General features: G+C 38.9%; 2 protein-coding genes across 5 annotated transcripts in view; one reads left to right on the plus strand and one right to left on the minus strand.

The window, feature by feature from the left end:
* LOC123310542 overlaps positions 1-19191 on the minus strand; it is a 69578-nt gene extending 50387 nt beyond the window's left edge. For 3 of the 4 annotated variants that reach the window (XM_044894050.1, XM_044894052.1, XM_044894049.1), the window contains exons 1-2: positions 18946-19191; positions 816-927 (exon numbers count right to left, since the gene is read on the minus strand). In XM_044894050.1, coding sequence (XP_044749985.1) covers positions 816-927 — 112 coding nt within the window. In that variant the 5' untranslated portion in view covers positions 18946-19191. The remainder of the gene's footprint in view (positions 1-815; positions 928-18945) is intronic. The other variant, XM_044894053.1, reaches the window with a different exon arrangement.
* A 359-nt stretch (positions 19192-19550) lies between these two features.
* Positions 19551-20178, plus strand: LOC123310545 (barrier-to-autointegration factor). The gene is made up of 2 exons (XM_044894057.1): positions 19551-19790; positions 19900-20178. The coding sequence occupies exons 1-2, from the start codon at positions 19665-19667 to the stop codon at positions 20044-20046; spliced, it is 273 nt and encodes a 90-aa protein (XP_044749992.1). The 5' UTR covers positions 19551-19664; the 3' UTR covers positions 20047-20178.
* The last annotated feature ends 107 nt before the right edge of the window (positions 20179-20285 follow it).

Consider the following 20285-nt stretch of genomic DNA (forward strand, 5'->3'; position numbering starts at 1 on the left):
GGCGATACGCAACGATTGGCCGGCCTCCACGCTTCCCTGATTCGATGGCTATCGACTTCGTATCGTTTTGAGGTCGACGGAACCGGAGGAAAACGGTGGAAACGCGTGCGGAGAACTACAGATCTCGAAAATATCGAACAGAAAGGTTTAAAGATAATACAGTACGCTTTCGTTGAAATTCGAAGATTTTCTGACCTGTTATGAATCATTCTCGTACAAGCAAACTAAGCAGACAAAATTATATTCACAGAGGGAAGTTATCGTCTGACAGTAGATATCACGATAGGTTAGCAACAACTGACAGAGTCTTTGTTATGGAAGGAAGGGACAGAAAATATAAAAACAATAATTGGGACCGAATTGAAGGGTAAACTGCTCCGTGAACTATGTGTTCCACAATGCAGAAAAGCAGATTTAATGCCTTGGTTGCTTCCCTAGCCAAGAATCAGCCACAGCATCAAATTCTGAGAAGTTACAGTAACGGAGGTGCAATTTAGAGTGAAAAGAATGAAAAGGCGATGACGTAGAAGGTGGCAATGCAACGAACTAGTACTACTACTACCAGTACTAGTAGTAGAACGTTAGTAGTGCCTTGAGCTACGAACCTAACGAATATTTGATGAAATTTGACAGGCTTAACCTTCATATTTTTATTCGTGAGTCAAAAATGTTACCTAAAGGCAATAATTCGAATCAAACTGGTAATAAATGTGTGTGTCATAAGAGGAAAGTTCGGGAATTTGTGTCATAAAGGGCATGTATAATATGGTAAAGGAAAATTTGCCTGTTTACGGAATAAAATCAGTAAAACTTACCACTCTTTTCGGTGTCTGAATCGAAATCTTGGAGAGGCGAAGACTCTCGTACACATGACATCAAACCAAGGGGACCAGCCCCCGAATGTGTACTGACCGCAGCCGAAGACATCTGAAAAACGAGAAAAAACTTCTTAAGATTTCAAGATCGGAGACCACAATCTTTTCTCTGTCATTTGGAACCGTGAAGACAACTTATTTACATAGTTCCACAAGATTATCAGCGGGTTTCATGAAACTTCGATTGTCCGATCAACGATTTGACTATCACTCGATTTCTAAAACGAAATCACTGAAATCTTTTGACATCTGAATATATCGAAGAAGTAGCAATTGAGAATGATTGAAGTGGCGTAGAGAATAATATTCTGAATGATCATGACCGAATTCTCGATTGAAAACAACTTGACGTCTATTCGTCAATCAAGCGTTGATTCCCCGATCAAGCTTCATGAAACCCGGAGTATGCCGTTAAAGAAAAACTGGTTGAGTGCATTTCGCGCAAGTATGATATGTAATATACAGAGCGGGTCATTGAAAAGGAAACAGCGGCTCTGTGGGTCGGCAGAACCGAATTATACAGGGTGAGTCTTTGACTCCTACATATATTTTAACAGTAGATTCCTGAGGCATGGTAAGAAACAATATAAGGCTCGAGTATATCCTATTTTTTCCTTTAACAAGGCGTTCTTTCTAACCACTGAACGTCTCTAAGAACCAATCAATATGCCACCGTCCAAACATTCATATTCCCTTCGGCTTTCAACAAGAAAGAGCCCCGAAGATTTAAATTTCAATAAGGAAATCGAGAATTCCATCACGCCTACAAAGGGTCCGTATAACAGCGAAAAGGCATATCCGTTTTGGCTTCAGCTCCGACCGCGAAACGACTATGACCTTCCCTCGGTCAGGGTCAGGGTCGTTTCCTATCGATCCGGGATTTTCCGGACGCCCAGCATCCGTTAAGGGCCGTCCGCACCTGTGGGACGAGACGAGGCGAGATTGTTTCAGCCACAGAAATCTATTCTTACTCAAAGATCAAGAAGTTTCGTTTGATACGTATGGTTTGTCTACTAGAAGCTGGCGCAATGATTCGCGGCTTAGTTAAACACGCTGATGCCGATGGAGACTCTTGCAGACAGGATCAGATCACAAGGACCAAGAGACTAGCAGGGCAATACAATGCGCAAAAATTATTATGGCAATCTAAAATATATTCTACAACTGAAGGTGTTCTCAATGATAATTATTTTTATCAGAATTATGCATGCATATGTTATCCACTTTCAACGGTTTTCTTCAATACAGATGTTTTTTACCAGCAGGAATAAAAAAGATGATATCAGATTTTGAATGTATTGGCTCCATTCTAAAATCAGTTGTTCTCGATCAATTCTAGTGATCAATAGTTTCACTTTCGTTTGATTTTCTAAACTCGATCGCTATGCAACGCGAAACACGCAATTTGACCCAAGAGGAATGTGCCCAAGCGGTAGTTTTGCGAGAAGAAGGGTGTACATACACAAGAATTGCAGAAAGGTTTGGAGTTTCCCATACAAGTGTATCCAGAATGTTGCAGCGATTCAGGGAGACAGGTATGAATGTCCGAAGACCAGGACAGGGTAGACCACGGGTAACAACTGCCATTCAAGAACGTTACTTGAGAGTTTCTTCGTTGAGACAACGATTTCAGCTTGAGCAAACTCATGAGGTGCAAATTAGCACTCAGACAATAAGAAATCGCCTCAGAGAATATGATTTGAGGCCTCGTGTCGCGGCAAGAGGCCCAGCTCTTACCCCAGCCCTTTGAAGGGCGCGTTTGTATTTTGCGAGAGCATATCCATTGGGTAGAGGCCGATTGGGAAAGAGTTCTCTTCACAGATGAGTCTAGATTCTGCCTCTACCATTGTGATCGACGTTCCCTTGTATACAGACGTCCACATGAAAGATATGCTCAGTGCAATTTCCTGAATACTACTGGTTTCGGGGGAGGATCGATTATGGTATGGGGTGGAATATCTTTGACTGCTCGCACAGACCTAGTGGTCGTTGATAATGGAGCTATGAATGCTGATAAGTATATAAGGAACATTCTTGAAGAGCATGTAGTGCCATTTGCCCCATACATTGGTGAAAATTTCATTTTTATGGACGATAATGCCAGACTCCATCGTGCGCGCATCGTTCAGGAGTACCATGAAGAGGTTGACGTTGACATTTTCCTCTTGGAGAAAAACAACGCCAATCAGTCTGAATCGAGACATAGAACACCAAACTGTGACTTTAGGTTAGTGGGAGTGGTCTTTCATGGACTTGAGTGTGATTATCTGCATTTTGACTTCTACTAGAGCAACCTGCATATTTTTGGATGTTTTTGCTGTTCTGAGTTGTCCATGTCCTGGTCCTCGTAGTGCACTTTCTGTTTGCTCATGTTGGCTAGCCCAGAGAGGGCAGAAACGTTGACAGGAATATCGAAACGCCTGCTGGGTCTAGATTATTTTCGTAAAACGTACGAACGCCAAAGTCCCGATGCATTCCTGTTCAAATAATGCTACAGACTAAAAACTACAGACCCTAAGGACCACAGTGCGCCCTCCCCATGTCTAAAAAGCATTCGAAACAAGTATATATTAGGTTGGGACTGTTTTGTTTTGAAAAAACTATGTTTTCCTTTTCGGTTACTTCGATCGCTAGCCAGAGGCGTAGAGACTGATGGCTGAAAGAGTCGCTGGGTGTCCTGGAGCCTTAAGGACGTCGGGCGGCTTCGCACGAGCGGTGAACGGATCGAACACGTGCGAGAGAGACATTCAATTTCGCGGAAATTTTGCCGTTCGCGTCACGTGGGAGGACATGCTCTACGAGATGGTGAACGGGGAGCGAGATCAATTAACTGAAGAGTAAAGACCGCAATGAGTCTGAAAATAAGAGAATATCTAACGTCATGTTATAGTTATTTTCAGACTAATTTTTTGTTTCGTTTTTCCGATGCCTGAATCACCTTTCACAGTATTTGAAGTTTCATTTGAATTCTAAGGGTTTTATAAAGACTTATTTTGGCGACTACCTTCTGTCGAAAAAAAAGAGCCTCACCTTTGAAAACATCCTGTATAAATATAACCTAGAAAAATATTTGAAAGAAGTGTTTCAGTACAAATTTCAAATAATCTTCAATTGAACCCTTAAGACATTTACAATCTATAGGACAAGTCCAATGAAAAATAGAAGAATTAGTTTCCTGGAACTTATTCTACGATAAGAATCATCGAAAATCCTGTAGGTTATAACATTCCGCATTCGTTCACTCTAAAATAAAATTCTCAAATGCCACCACATTTTTGGATCTCCCAATGGAAGGAAATTCTTTGTTATCCTCTTCACTCACAATCTTTTTGATTTGAATGAGCGGACCTGAATTCTAAATTGCACTTTCTGAAACCTTATCTTCTCTCTTTTCAATCCCTTTCGGCATTTTTGTAATAAATTGATATTAGTTGTGGCAACGGCGGTTTACAGATTTTCGTTCAATTTGTGAGCTATTTGAGCTAACGAACACGTGGATCATCAACTATCGGCCACCGACCTAACCAGATCACGCAGAAACCCATCCCAATACGCCATATGGTCCGAAACGTCGTATTAGTCGAAGGAAACGAGAATTACTCACATCGGCTGATCAATATAAGGGATGCTGGTCCCCGCAATGTAACCCGAACCTTTCACTTTTCATCCCCCGCAACAGAAGCCGTGTTGTGAAAAACGGGAACTGGGATTCCCCGAGGGAGATGGTCCACGGATGCTGTCGTCTGTATGTGAATATAGAGATGATATGAGTGTAGGAGATCTCTTTATTATATTCCGGGAGATGATGATGATATCGACACATGCGAAATGATATACGTGCCTTATTTACGCTGTATTCGAAACAGGATACAGAAAGGAGGCCTTTGAAAAGACCCTTTAACGTGGTGGGTTGGAGCCTAGACTAGATCTGTCTCAATTTTTTTCAATCCAAACGTACTCCAAGAAATTTTATCGATTGCCACGTATTCCTTTCGTGACTTCGCTACTTCAAGCTCAAAATTGGTTGCTGTGTCTTTTCATCATTCATACGCAGGCTGTTTGTAGTGAACCACTGCAAAGCTACAGACCTACCCTCATCAGAGAATCCAGATAACTCAGAGGATCCGACTGCAATGGTAGTATCATCCACGAACAAGATCGTTTCAGCAGCAGCTACATATACGAGGATGTATTGATATCTAGTTAGCCTAGACCAGTTCCATGCATAAAAAAAATATTGCGTTGTACCATAGCAACGAACAATAACTCATTAGAAGTGTCAGTGTGAAGTTTGAGGTCGAAAAGGTGAGCCATTTTTGTAACGTGGTTTACTCGGAGAAGCCTTAATCTCGAGCGCCAGCTATTCTTTTCAATAGGAAGAATAGCAAACCTACCAGAGTAGCTGCTAGCCGGAGACAGAGCTCGATGTTGTCTAGGGTGGTAGCGACAACGAAGAAGTCAAAATCGAATTATGTAAAAGTTTATTCACACTTTCGATGATCGGGAAGACCAGTTTCTGTGTCAGTCCCCGGAAATATCGATGCAGTTCATGACATGATTTCATCAGACCGTCGAATTGGGCTAAAACGGATATCTGAAGCACTGAATATTTCATACGAACGCGTTCATCATATAGTTCACGTCAATTTGGACATGAGAAAAATTGCTGCAAAACGGATCCGCAAATGTTTGAATGTTGACCAAAAGCGTTCAAGGGTAGAAGCATCGCGTTCGATCTGCGCTCGATTTGAAAGCGATGAAGACTTCTTAAACCGAATTGTTACTATGGATGAAACTTGGGTACATTTCTACGATCCAGAAACAAAGCAACAATCGATGGAATGGCGACACTCTGGTTCTCCAAGACCTAAGAAGTTTCTTATCCAAAAATCAGCTGGAAAAGTTCTTGCTTCAGTTTTTTGAGATCGCCATGGAGTAATCATGATTGATTTTTTGGATAAGGGTAGAACAATAACCGGAGATTACTATTCGACATCACTGACCACCCTACGGGAAAAAATTCAAGAGAAAAGACTCGGAAAGCTATCCAAAGGTGTTTTGTTTTTTCAGGGCAACTCCCCTGCACACAAATCCCATGTTGCCATGCAAAAAATGGAGCAATCTAATCGATAGAATGCATTCCCTTAACCTTCGTCTGCCAATTAGATTGGTTCCTTTCTTAGATGTTAGTTCTCAAGAACTCTGCGTAAACCCAGCATCATTAGGCGGATGAAAGACCGGCAGCCAACGACCAACGTTCGCCGACCCGTTGGCCCAGTGTGCACGACCCTTTAGACTACTCGTTTCACCTCCATACTCTCATCTTCTCCCGATCGGGCAGGACTACGAATGGGTCACGTGAGAACGGTCCGCAGACAATGGTTACCTACGATTCCCATATTTCGATACCGTTAGTTGAGGCACACATTCTGACGAACTTAACGATTCCGCACACGCATTTGTCCCCGTTTACGTAGTCCGACAACGTTCCTACAGATCCGCGGATCTCGTGTCGCTGCCGATGTAACTGCAAGGTCAGCATCCCAAGAAATTAGCCGGCACGTCGTTGTTTGTGCATACAACTCGATTACTGAAATTGGCGTTTCCTGATGATTTATTCATCATCGAGCCGCGGAGCACTCAGAATCGGCAGTCGTGCGAGCTCTGCAACTATTTGCATGTTTTATCCCCTGCATGATCTAGGCAAAATCTAGGTAACTTAGATTGGCGAGAATATTGGGATCGCTGTTAGTAAAGCTATAAAGACCTTGATGACGTACAGAAATCTGGTTGGTCGTTCATTCATTGCTGTATCCCGTTACCGGGAATAAATCTACAAAAAGTTAAAAAGAAAACAAAAAAAAAGAACTAAGACTAAGACTTATAATTCCTCAGGGCTAATTGCGACTCTGTGCCCTCCTGTGACTGAAGAGACCCAACCGTGACCTACAGATCCTTCAACACTCCGGGCATGGATAGTTACCAACCAGATCTGGCCCCAGCTGAATTCTTCTCGAGTCTAACTCATTATAACTATGTACCGAAGACCTCCACTGTGACCTGTCCAAAGCTAGTTGTTCCCAGTTATGATTGGCATTAACTGATTTTAGGGATTGATGCAGTATATCCTTAAACCGCTTATACTGGCATCCTAGTTTCCGAGCTCCCTCTGTCAATTCGCCATACACAGCTATTTTAGGGAGTCTTGTGTCTTGCATTCTCATGATGTGGCCGCTCCATCTGAGTCGGCCCTGGTTACTCGAGTCTCAATTGTTGTACAACTCGCGCGTTGCAAGACTTCTGCATTCGAAACTTTGTGGAACCATCTGATGTGCATTATCTGTCTTAGAAGACTTTGTTGCGTTAGTTCAAGCTGTTTAATATGTCGCCTGTAGGGTCTCCACTGCTTTGTGAACAGCTGTCTTGGTCTTCAGATTGAGGTCGTGATTTTGAAACACTCTGACCTTTAGCTTCCAGAATGCCCGTGATGCCGAATTGATACGGTTATGTATTTCCGTGTCCAGTTTAGCCCTAGTATTTATGAAGCTTCCCAAGTATTTGAACTGCCTTTTTTGAGTTTCATCCTCCAGGCTGATGTCTGTTTGAAGGCTTTCTGGCGGACTTATCTGGATTTTGGATTTGTCGATATTGAATATAAGGCCTAAAGCTTTGTATATATGTTTATAGGTGTCCACCATTATCTGTAGATCCTCTGGGCTGCTAGCGATAAGTGCGCAGTAGTCTGCATCTGGTTGGTCAAACTTGGGAATATAACCCAAAACTACTGCGATGGTTGTAAGTTATGATTGTGAAACCAGTAATCACTTATGAAGCAATAGTCTGGCATGCCAAGGAGCCAAGACAAGTCAGAACAGTACAAGAAAAACCTTCGATAAAACACGAAGACTCAAAGTGCCCACAGATTACTCTGACCCGACGTGGGCCCATGTCATGACGCGCACGATTCAAAACTGTAACATAGGAGTTTGCGCGGAAGCGTCCAAATTGCTCTGACGCATTATAACGTGGGCCTACGTCACGTCAGAGTAATCTGTAGGCACCTTAACCTCTGTTTGCATCGCTGGAAGTATGAGAATGTGTCCAACTATAATGTACAGGAGGTCTTCTTGAGATCCTTACAGATCTCACACCTCTTCATCTTGTAATAGATCGACTAGCCCATTAGGCCATCCTGAGAATATCAAGAGATGGTGCAGTTGATGGAAGAGGAATCAGCGAGCCTTCATGCAGAAATCTGTTTGCATTTTCATGATTCTTGTGCGTGAAACACCAGATACATCGGACAATTTCCTATAGTACCAAAGGTCGGATTCATTGCTCTTTCAAGCACACTCTTTTTGGAATATCCAGGGAAGATGCGGGTGATGGGAGGATCAGGAATCAGAGTGCCAGGGCCTCTCTGACCAAGTACACCCCATCACTTAATCTTCCCAGTGACGGACGACAAAAAAAAGCATCGATAAAATTTCGCAATTCAAAAGTATCTATCACAGAAACTGTTCAATGTTTGTTTTAGGATAAAAGGTAGGCGTAAACAATGGGACTGTTATCTCGATCACTTTCGAATGAAAAATAAGCAAATAAACTCCACAGATAAGAAAGCGCGTTTATTTTTCCAGGAAATGCATTCGCAAATGAAATTTCGAAAGAATCCTGGGTGATTTTAGATTTAGACTCCGACTGTATACTTCACTCATGCCGTTCCATCATTTATCTTGTTATGTCACGATTTCAATCGTTTGAAAGCCATTGAAATCTCCACTTGCACTTGAAGTTATCAAACTGAATCATTTCCAGCATCAAGCTCGATAAAATTTCGGAATGTATTACTAGAAGAGTTACTCTTTCAAAATATGTATCACATCCACATATACCCTATCACAAAAACCTCGATTTTTTGGGTCAAAAATGAGCAAGGGGTTAGACCCCCTAAAATGACCTACTTTACCTCTGTATCAAAATCAGGTTGTCCTAGGATATGGAGTGCATAGAAACTGTTTCTGTTTCTGGGCGATTAGCGTGTCGAAATAAGACCTTCGGAAAATCCCGAAAAACTAAAAATTTCCATTTTTTATTCAGTCTCACATCTTCCCAAACTCCCACATCGAAAAACCGATCTTTTTCGAACTCGAATCATTCCAAATCGCTTCTGCTATTAGTCAATTCGACAGAATACCCGAATTCCACTTAAAAACCGCTCTATTATGTGTTAATTGAATTTTCACCTTATTCAGTCGCGTAATCGCCATACTGACAACAGTGAGAGATCAGCGCGTTGTTACGTCATCGCAGATCGAACAGTTGTACCATTTTCCCATGGCATCTGGGTCAAGCGATGACGAATTCGATAAATAAACCTATACCAGAGCATCATCTATAAATATTGATAGATTCAGAAGTGGCGAAGTAGAGATTTACGACCGCTGAAATATACATCGATCGGCTTATTGCGTTCGTAGACGCTATAGACGTCTAATAACGAATCATCATTCAGATATCCTCCCTAAAAATTAATCCTATGCCTAACCACGAAAAATGGTGTGTTCAAGTCAGTATCGAACCCTTAGGACTTAGGTTGATTGCACGACGATTGTACTGGAAATTATCAATTTTCATTTAAGCATTATCTTATCTAGGTACAAGTTGATAATTGGATTAAATGAACAGGCTCATTACTTGAGCAACGATTGAAACATTGTGAATTGAAATATTATATCAACGAACGGTATCGCATTAACCCAATTTTAGTTACGCTTTCTTACGCCAAAGTTGATGTATTCAACGAGGATTGGAAAAAACCAAGACAACTTCTGAAATACATAAGTACGAATTTGGTAATATTTTTCCAGTACAAGTCAATCTTGACATAATCACGTCGGCAATCAACGAATAACTCGAAAACAGCTGCCATCACTTCGACTTTCGATCGACTTCTTATACTTTTACTTGCTAACTGAATTATCGATTGAAAACAAATTGACGTTTATCCGCCAATCAAGCGTTGATCCTCCGATCAAGCATTGTTAAACCGTAACAAAGTGATGCGTCAGCGATCTGCTTGGTCTCCGGCATATTAAATCTGTACAGTCAAGTGGGTCCAGTCGTTCCAAATTCCTCAGCTAGCCCTGGAACGCTAACCTCCCTTCCGGTTTTGTAGTTGTCTCGTGATTCATCTCTTCGAAAGTCTGCATCCGTTGTTTTTGTTGGCTGGTTTCTCCTGAGGTCCTTGAGTATCTCGAAAATGGACCATTTAAAGCATATGATTGATAGTATTGATACCATTTGAATGTTTCAGGAAGGGGACTTTTCAATTTAAATGGACATCCTGTAGATTTTCGCAGATTCGAGAACCCTGATATTCATACACGCCAAGTTAGTGAAAATACTACTTGTACTTGCCTACAAAGTTATACAGGGTGAGTTTTTCACTCGTACAAACAGTACAACAGTGAATTCTTGAGGTCAAAAGAAACACAAAAAGTGTTTATGTTTACCTCAAGAATCTACTGTTAAAACCTTTGTACGAGTCAAAGACTCACCCTGTATAAATACCGTCGTCTTCGTTACAATGATATTTACGTGATTCCATAAGCTGTATGTGCATCAGCCATAGACAGACCTACGAATCCTATCGGCCTAATCTACGACCTGGTTTCTCCAAGTTTCAACAATCCACTCTATTCTCTTTCAATTCTTTTGTGTTCTCTCTTTTACGCCCTCTCTTTCAAACGCCACTCTGCTTCGACGGCAATAATTAGGTTCCGTGTTGCTTTCCTCATTTTTCCGGTATTTCCGAGAGTTTTTCATCCCAGTTTCTACCCGTTCTTTTCTACAGGTCTGTTTTTGGGGTAATTAGTTTTTGGGTTAACGTTTCGTCGAGCAGACTCTGATGTACCTACTTTGTTGCTACGGTCGAGCTACGTCTATAAATTAAGCGAGCGGATAATTAAGAACATCGAGTTCGATCTATAACGGAAGATATTGAGAAGTAGTAGGTGAATCAGGCGGTAACAGCGTGAACTTGCATCATTTGAAGCCTCCAGCGAACACAAAAATTGATCGTTAAGTAGGCTATGTAGTATTGGAACCAATTGGTTTGTTTTGGAAGTTGATGTTCCTCGCTGACTTATACTACCAAATATATAGTCTTGAGATTGAAAAAGTGTAAACACGTCAAAACATCCCAAATTTAATCGCAATATTCGACCTACATCAAATGGAAAAAATCCGTTGAACTTAATGGTAGTGAATCAAATTGAAATACATATTTTTTCTTCTGTTAAATACACCCAGTATACCTATTTTAACGAAACTAAGAAATACATATCGACCGAATCAAATTTACCAAGCCATACGTCCAATTAAGTGAAACCCGACATTTTCGAATCATCCAGGTCCCATTTCCTCATGGTCTGTTGGAAAAATCCGACAGAAGAGATAGTAGTAAAACTTAAAAATAGACCACCCCTGTTTCTGTAGTCCGGTCGTGAATGAAGGGAGGAATCAGACGTGGTGAACTAAAAATAGCCCCAAATAGGGATAACGACATAGTCGACAACCAGTCATTCTCTTGTGGGATCATTCAAGGATTCCACACATTCCACAGACAAATATCGTGAATTCGAAGATTCCACATGATCATAATGAGAGAACTGGAAGACGTGGGTGATATCTTGTGTTCGAAAAACATTCATCAAATCAACGAAACAATTCCGAAATTTATCTCGTTAGATAAAATCGTTTGAGACAAACTAAAAATAACATGTTTGTATCTACTGCTAAAATATGTGATAAATGAATGTTACACGAAAACCTAATTTGATAAATTCTTCACACTATAAAGAAATTCCCATCAAAATCAGACATCTGGTTCCGGAGTTATGGATGGACAAACATACAAACAAACACACGTACTTTCACATTTAAAATAGTAAGGATTTTGCATGTCAAACCCAAACACCCAGATCTAGTCATCACTCCGAGCATCACTCAAATGCCTTTCATGACTGTAGAGTCAAAATTACCCATTCATGCCAGTTTTCAGCGTCCTAAAATAGGAGATTAACTGACAGACGACACTTAAACTCCACGTGACTATAGATGACAGATGACAGTTTCCTTGGCTTAGCGACAAAAACCTCTAAAATCCCCATAAGCGGATTTTTTTTAATGACCAAGTCTCGGAACTGGACGTTGAGCATAATTAATAAACCACGTTTCTTATAGACTTCTTGTAATGGGGAATTCTCCTCAATTTGGGTTATCACTGCACATGCAAGTTTAAACTGAATAATTATGAGTCTCATTCATGAATTTTTCAAATGCACCGCGGAAACTATTCAAAATCATTCTTCAAATATGAGGTTTTAAAAGTTAAATCGCTTCGTTTTTAGTTTACGATTTGGCAACAGCACCTACTAGAAAATAAAAAATAACAATTGCTTATTTATGGTTGATTTACAGCCATCATAAGGTGCCTACTCACTGGCGAGCCTCAACACCAACATAAAATTTTACGACCTTCCTCGTTCGTCGCAGACTTCATAGAGAGCCATCTTTGTCTATCTCATCTAGACAGTGTATTTGTTGTCCTTTATTATCAAGGCATATTTCAGTCGATGTTGCCAACTTGTGCAATAGTAACGAAACGCTTGGAATTTTAAATACCTAGTTTTATCTTTCATTTTCAAGTACTTAAAATAATTTTTTCTTCGGAAACGGTTGAAATTTTTTGTCAGAAGGGATTTGTCCTGATTCTCTGACCAGTTGAATCGCGAGAAACAATATGGCACGCTCAAATCTGCGGATATTCGGCCAAACACCCTCTATTTGTCGACTGGAGGGCTCGGACAACAATATGCGTTGTTTGTTGACGATTACTGGGGATTGCCCATATGGTCTCGCAAAAGTGCACCACCTAGTCCGCCATAGGGGTGCATTGTGATCGACGTAGAAGTGCGTGGAAACCCTGAAAACCCATCTATATCAACGTGATCTGTCGTCATCGATTGGCGAGGGATAAAGGGCAACGGACGAGAGTTTCCTGGTTCAAAGTGCTCGCGTACGAGCCAGGAGCCAGTTAAATGTATATGAGGGCTGTCTGGAGATGTCACCGGTATACCGACTGGCTTCGACAACAAAGGAAATGTCTTCTATGCGACAGACCACACCTTACGTTGAACATTCACTGAAATACGGAAAATCCTGGTAGTGTGGTCATTGTTAAGACAGATGAAACGAGCTAGTTAACTGAGAACGATGAAAAAATAGTTTCCCACCTCAAAATGGGACTGAAAGGTCATATTTCGATATACGATACCCTTAAAATAGTGACGTAGGGATTCTTTTCGGAATATTGGAAGATGCTAATTGGATATGTGAGACGGGTTGAAATACAAGTACGTAGATACGTTGTATTTATTGGTTTATCACGTTGAAAAGTTGTCTGAACTAGGGGATGATTTCGACGGAACACAATTGGGGAATTATTCAAAATACACGCTGTTAAATAAAACTTGAAAGAACCAAGGGATGTTTTTTCTATTCCCTTACAGTGCTAGCTTCTTACTTCGAATAAAATACGAGCATATACAGGGTGTTCCATGGTAGATGGCCTATTGGATCACAATTTTGTTCTGAAAAATTTGCATGTTTGGTTTTTCGACAATAAACTTTCTGTCTTGAGTATTTTCAGACCCTAAATATACTTATTTAATGACAATTTCATCAGTATGCTATACCTCCGGTGAAAATGCAACGCTTTATGAGTTATTTGGATTCTTGTGAGAGACATGGTGGAAATTGGACGTCACACTTTTTTGAATGTTTCTGCTGGGATGGTTTTTTCGAAAAAATCTTCACCATTTTCAATTCTTCCACTTTGTAGTATTAATAAAACACTAGTTTTTGTTTGGAGCAAAATATGCACCACGTTTATGAGCAGATTCTCAAGTTGGACGAATATTATTCATCAATTCAAAAGATTTTTAAATTACAACCGATATTTTTACGAGTTCAGTCGATTCTACGTGAAAAAAGAAGTAGGTTACCAAAATTAACCCTATAACTAAAATGAAGAGATAACTTCCTCGATAATCTGAAAGTTTTCATTTCAGGTGCAAGTTTCATTGAGGCAACTCTTCCTATATTTTACATAGAATCGACTGAAATTAGAAAATATGTAGCTTGGAATATGAAAATCTCGAGTTTCAATGAATTCAAACTGTGCAACTTGATAATCTTCTCATCAACACCCTGCACATTTTCGGTCCAAAGAGGAAATAGAATTATAATACAACATGATGGCAAAATTGGCAACATTTTTCGAAAAAAACCTCCCCAGAAGAAATATTCAGAAAAGGTGACTTCTCGTTTTCACCATTCTTTTCATAAGAATCCCAATAACTCAAAAACTATTGACGTTTTACCAAAGGTATGACATACTGTCGAAATTGCAATCAAATCAAGTAGTAGGGTGTTTCCGGTATAACCGGAAGCTGAAGACGTCTGTGGATCATTTAGGGAGGAGGTTCATAGTCAAAAATCCCAACATTCTCTACACTCTACAAACCCTAAAAGGCCGTGTTTCACCCTGTATACAGCAAAAAACATCGTCTTTTATTAACTGCAGCCTTCTTGCTCTTTCGAACCACCGAAGAGTATCCAATCGATAGGTTACATGCATTCATTCATAATCCAAAAATAATCCTCCAGCGCCAACTTTGTTATCCCGTCATCCATTATGGATTGCCAATTTCAGAAGTGCTAGGTCAGGAATTTATGGCTCTCCGGACGAGGCATCGATGCTTCGTTGCCCCCGTAATGAACAATTCAAAAGACGCTATTTCCGTCGCCCAATGAAGGCCTTTCGAAAAATGGACAGATAAATGGATAGATAATGGAAAAATAAATATGTTCATGATATCGCGTCGGCTGGAATAAAAGCAGTTTGCGACGACAAAGGGGCCAGAGATTGCGATGTTTATTCGCGGCAACACGTTTATATACGGGGTGTTCAATCTAGAAGCGGCAAAAAAGGAAGAGGTGATTTATGTCCCGAAAAATTCAATATTTCTCTAAGGAATTCGAGATGAATTTTGCACCCCAACGTATAGGGAGTCAAAAATTGAATTGAATTGATACAGGTGTCCTGACATTAATGCAACAAAATTTGGTCAAAGATCCTCGAGACAAAATTAGAAAAGCCCTAATAAAAACCTCAATGACGTTGCGTTGGTGCAAAATTACTCTGTACTCGAAACTTTACCAACTTTGTTTCTCCTATTTCGAAATCCACATGTCAAAAACGCATTAATTTCAAGCGAATTACGAATTTTTCGTTTTACTTCGTTCTCAAGATCGATAAACCAAAAAACTAAATGAATTAGATCGCCTGAAGTGACTCACCGTCAAAAATACAAATTCCAACTGCGTATTCCAAGTATAACACAAAGCACAGTCACCAACTACCTAGCATCCACCTACAAGATGTACTCTCCGCAACTTCACGAACGCCTTTATGACAACAAAACAGAAATTCCGAGATAAGTTCTTAGGTAGAAAGACCGACATGTCTGCGTGGTCCCATTGGCTGTCCAATATTCAAAATACGACACCTGAGCTCAGGAATGGTAGGTACCCTCTGTAAATCTATTTACAACAGTCTATTAGGCCCAACGGGGAAAATCCAATATGTATATAAATCATTCGGATCATGAGTAAACGAATCTAGAAACTAATAGAACAGACAGAATATCACCTATGTACTTTTCTGCATACATTTGAAACTATTTAAGCTTCGATTCAAGCAGTGTCTGATTGTTTCAGAAAACATACACGTTTTTTCGTCTTTCACAGAGTAACACTCTATGTTTCAAAGAGGAAATAGGCACCTACTGCATAAAATATCTCTTATAAATAAACATCCGAGTTCCTGAACAGCAATTAAACGTGTTGATTATGACTTGAAGCGAATAGAAGTGTAATTGTTGTTCGAGTAGATCGATATTGTAAAATGAAATCGGGTACAGGTGTTTGATTGAAACAGTTACGCCCCTTAAAGTCAGCGATAATTGTTAAGGAGTCACAGAATGTCCGTCGAAATCGTATCGCAAAATGTCAACTTTCAAAATGTTCTGCTACAATCCTTTGAGAACGTTCGGCGATATCACGAATCATAGAGCAAAACGTACGAAAACAGGACGTCGAAAAAATAACCGGAAACCAATCCACTTAATATCCTTATTCTCCTTATTAATATTCCCTCAATTATAACTGTTCGATTCCAGATTTCGACATCTTGCAACTAGGCTTTCCAATTAATGACAGTACAAATGAGGAAATAACGCTAGACGAGAAAAAGAAGACATACGATAGGTTATGCAGGCGCAAACCATAATTACGTTGCGTTATTCCGGAACAGTTGGTGAAAAAGTACGTATGCAAAATGTCAATCAGACTGAAAAAATTGTTTCGTTTCACTCTCTCCGGAAGTGTTGGATAGCACTGCGGGCTCTGGCTGCAAGCAAACAGACAGTCTCGGAAACACAGACCGATTACGATCGCTGTAATTCAGAGCTGACATTGAAAAACTATTGCGACATGAAGAAAATCGAATCGGATGGTTTCACGTATGCCCGATTTAGTATTCGATGCGGTGATCTTGAATAATGTGGAGAAGCGATGACAACTGGAACTCGCCCGATTGATTCATGACGCTCTATGCGCTGACCTCTGCCAGAGAACATTAAATAACGAGTGTTCCTACAGAGAGTAAGATAATCTGTGATCTCGGTAAATTCTTGATATTTTTTAAGAGCCATAGATGCAAGAGGACATAGATAAATCTTATTTTCTATGATTATAGCTGATTGGTCTCGCGATTGGCATTTCTATGTTTTGAATTTTTATTTTTCACTTGATGGAAATTAATTTTCAATTCAATAAAAGAAACACTTTGAAAATATTTCGCTAAGACTGTAGCTTATTCAGGTTACAAATACAAATTTCGAGAAACATATTCCCTACAACAACATTTATATGGATGGAATCTCACATCGAGAATATTTTCAGGCCCACAAATATCAATTGAGCATTCGTCTCCATAGTGTTAATTCTCCTCAATTATTTTCCTTGCGGTTCATATAGTCGACAACACCATAATTGATTCTACTCTTGTCACTTACGATACTGTTGGTGTTCATCATTAGAAGCTCAATTATCATTTTTGAATAGAGATTAATGGAGTAGTCCATTATGGAAGATCACTTTGTTCTGTGATGTTTAGCTCGGTGTTCAGGTGCCTTCATTCAATTAATTACCTAATTGAAAACCGATCACACACAAAAAGTTCTCACATTCGAATATACTTCTTTACAATATCAATATTGACGAGAATTCACATTTACATAGAATTCAAAAAATAGTAAATGAATTTCGATCTTTTCGAGCTTTCCTTCATAAAAATGAACTTAAATTATTTTCAGTCGAGTTATCTATGGCCAGAGCATGCATTTTCGACAGAAAAATGTTCCATTCTAGGGATACTTTGAATTTGAATTTCGACCAATTTTTTGTCGTACAATTCAAGAAGAATGAAAAGATTATACAGGTTGAAAAATGTATAATTGGCAAAATATGCGAAAGTGTTACCAGGCTCTTTTTACACGCACATGAAAGTTCATGAATATCATTGCTTACAAAAATGCTTTTCAAAATCCTCTTTCTACGTAATGGCGAGTCGAATCTTTCACAATGTCCTCCGCTTTTTCGGTCAGTGTGGCTCGAGTTACAATAAAGTTATTGTTGCGAGAATTCTTACTTAACAATCATATAACTGTAGCATAAAATCTAGGACGTCTTCAAAGAATAGGTATAATTCCGTAAACCAAAGTGGAATTATAACTTGTAATTAATATCTTAGGAAATGGATACTTAAATAGTTACAAGGATCATAAAATGACTATCTATCTAATACCGAGTCTAATACCCACACTAGTATGCTATGAATAATAGAAATTGTGTTTTAATGCAAACTGGATTTCAGATTATACGCATATCTTTGAAATTAAACGAAGTAAAACATGACTTTAATATCTACCTGTATGTTCTCGATGAAAATGTCTATATTTCACGTAACACTCAAAAGCTTCATCTGCATACAAGATTGAATAGAGTCAAGATTGAACAGATCATTATCAACATTTACATATTTTGTTCATTCATTCTATGGATGGATTATCCTAATGATTCTATGAATTCAATATTGCACAGATAATATATCATCAAACCTACAATTTATATGTTTTAAAAATAAGTTAAATTTCAAAAGAATGCAATTCTCTTATATTTGAGATATGGGCACTCCAGGAAGAAAATAGCACAAGTTCAATCTTGATAACTCCATAAAAATCGAACTGTTACATATTAATTTATATCCTTTTCGCTTTCAAAATTAATATTATTGGTACCAATTCAACCTATTAGTTACAATATTCAGGACCCTTGCAAGGCCTTAAGGGGTCTATATTATCGTAGATGTCACTAGTGTCAGTGACCTTGAAAATTTATCATTATCATAATTACATAGAAGTTCTCGTCTCGTTTCTTTGTTTATGAAATCAAGTTGCGTCTAGAATACCAATAAAGTAATCGGTCTTATCAGAAAAAGCTGCATCCCATTTATTTTGACCTAGGAACAATCTGTACGCAACTATCGAAGTAGTACCCAGTAACATTCCTATGAGAACTTGTTATTTACATAATGTAACGTTATAGCTAACCTAAAAACAAACTAGTAGGATATATCCAAAGATATTACACACGTAATATCTTTGGATATATCAGTATAGAGGCAACGTATGAAAATAAATACAATGAAAATCTGGGGTCAGTCATTGAGGTAAAGAAAAGTATTTAGCTAAGAGAAAGAAGAAAGAGAAAATTTTGAATTCACATCAAAATAAAAATAACTGAAAAGCAAATCAAATATTTTGAACAATTGATTAGATACATAATCGATGGGAACAAAAAGAAAAATCAATTCACTTACTTGGTTCAAAACGTGCTCTCGGCAACTTATTTAATCCATTTCACAGCAGTGTAACTTGAATAACAACTATACAAGTTTCCAAGTTATTATCACTAACTATAATCCACTTGCCCAACACCACATAATTTTGTGTTATAATCCACTCCAATCACACGCAACTGGTCGATTAAACTCGAAATATGTTTTTTTATTCATTAAATGTAAACAATGAACATTTTTGATTTCAAGGAGATTGCACGACCTGCACCAAAGTGAGCTGTCAACTGTTGCTGTGTTTGCATCTCGCGTAAAATCCGACCCGAAGTTCAAAAATCGAACATGGCGCATCTATTGAGCAATATGCGAACTAACTAAGAAAAGTTACTAGGTTTCTGTATCAGCCTCATCAAAAAGCAGGTTTGACCATAAATATTTTGAATTTTCTTTTCAAATAAACTTATTTTTTGATTGAAAATCCAGTAGTTTGGACTATACTTGAAAACCCATTGGTAATCTTGATAAATAAATGGAATTTCGTCGCTTTGAACATTCTTATAAAAAAACTTTCTTTTTCTTTCAGTCACTGGAGCTACTCGAAAACCATAGCAAAGAGGATCTTTGACCATAGAGAGACGTTTTTGTGGTTATATTTTGTTGTAGTAAAAAAATTTGTTTGTAAGGGATTTTTAATTGATTTTAATCTTGTTTTAAAAAGTTTTTAATAAATAATACTCACAAATATGTCGGGGACATCCCAAAAACATAGGAATTTCGTTGCTGAGCCCATGGGAGATAAGCCAGTAACAGATTTGGCTGGCGTGGGCGATGTTTTAGGAGGTAGACTGAAAAGTGCTGGTTTTGATAGAGTGAGTATGCTTCCTTAGGGATATCAAAGCTCACAAAGTGGAAACTGATAATATTTCGATCTTCTTGTGTACACGAATTGGGAAATTAATAGACCTTTTCTACTTTCAGGCTTATGTGGTCCTAGGTCAATTCCTCGTTTTGAAGAAGAATAAAGAATTATTCCAAGAATGGATGAAAGATGTTTGCTCCGCTTCTTCAAAGCAGTCTTCAGACTGTTGGCAGTGTCTCAATGACTGGTGTGAAGAGTTCTTGTAAATATTTGTCCTCATATTGAATATTTGTATATTTTTTAGTATTTGTTAACTAAAAACTGTAATTTCACTGGAATTTTATATTTGAACTGCATTTAGAATTCTTTCGTACGACAAAATAAATCAATGTTTCTTTTTCCTGTTCTTCCTTTTGTGTTTCGTTTCTTTATAAGCATCAATTTTTGCTTCTTTATGAATTATCTGACTGAGTGATGACAGAAGGTTTGTGGTTTATTATAAAAG

This window comes from Coccinella septempunctata, chromosome 3 (genome assembly GCF_907165205.1).
Source record: "Coccinella septempunctata chromosome 3, icCocSept1.1, whole genome shotgun sequence".
Taxonomy (NCBI): domain Eukaryota; kingdom Metazoa; phylum Arthropoda; class Insecta; order Coleoptera; family Coccinellidae; genus Coccinella; species Coccinella septempunctata.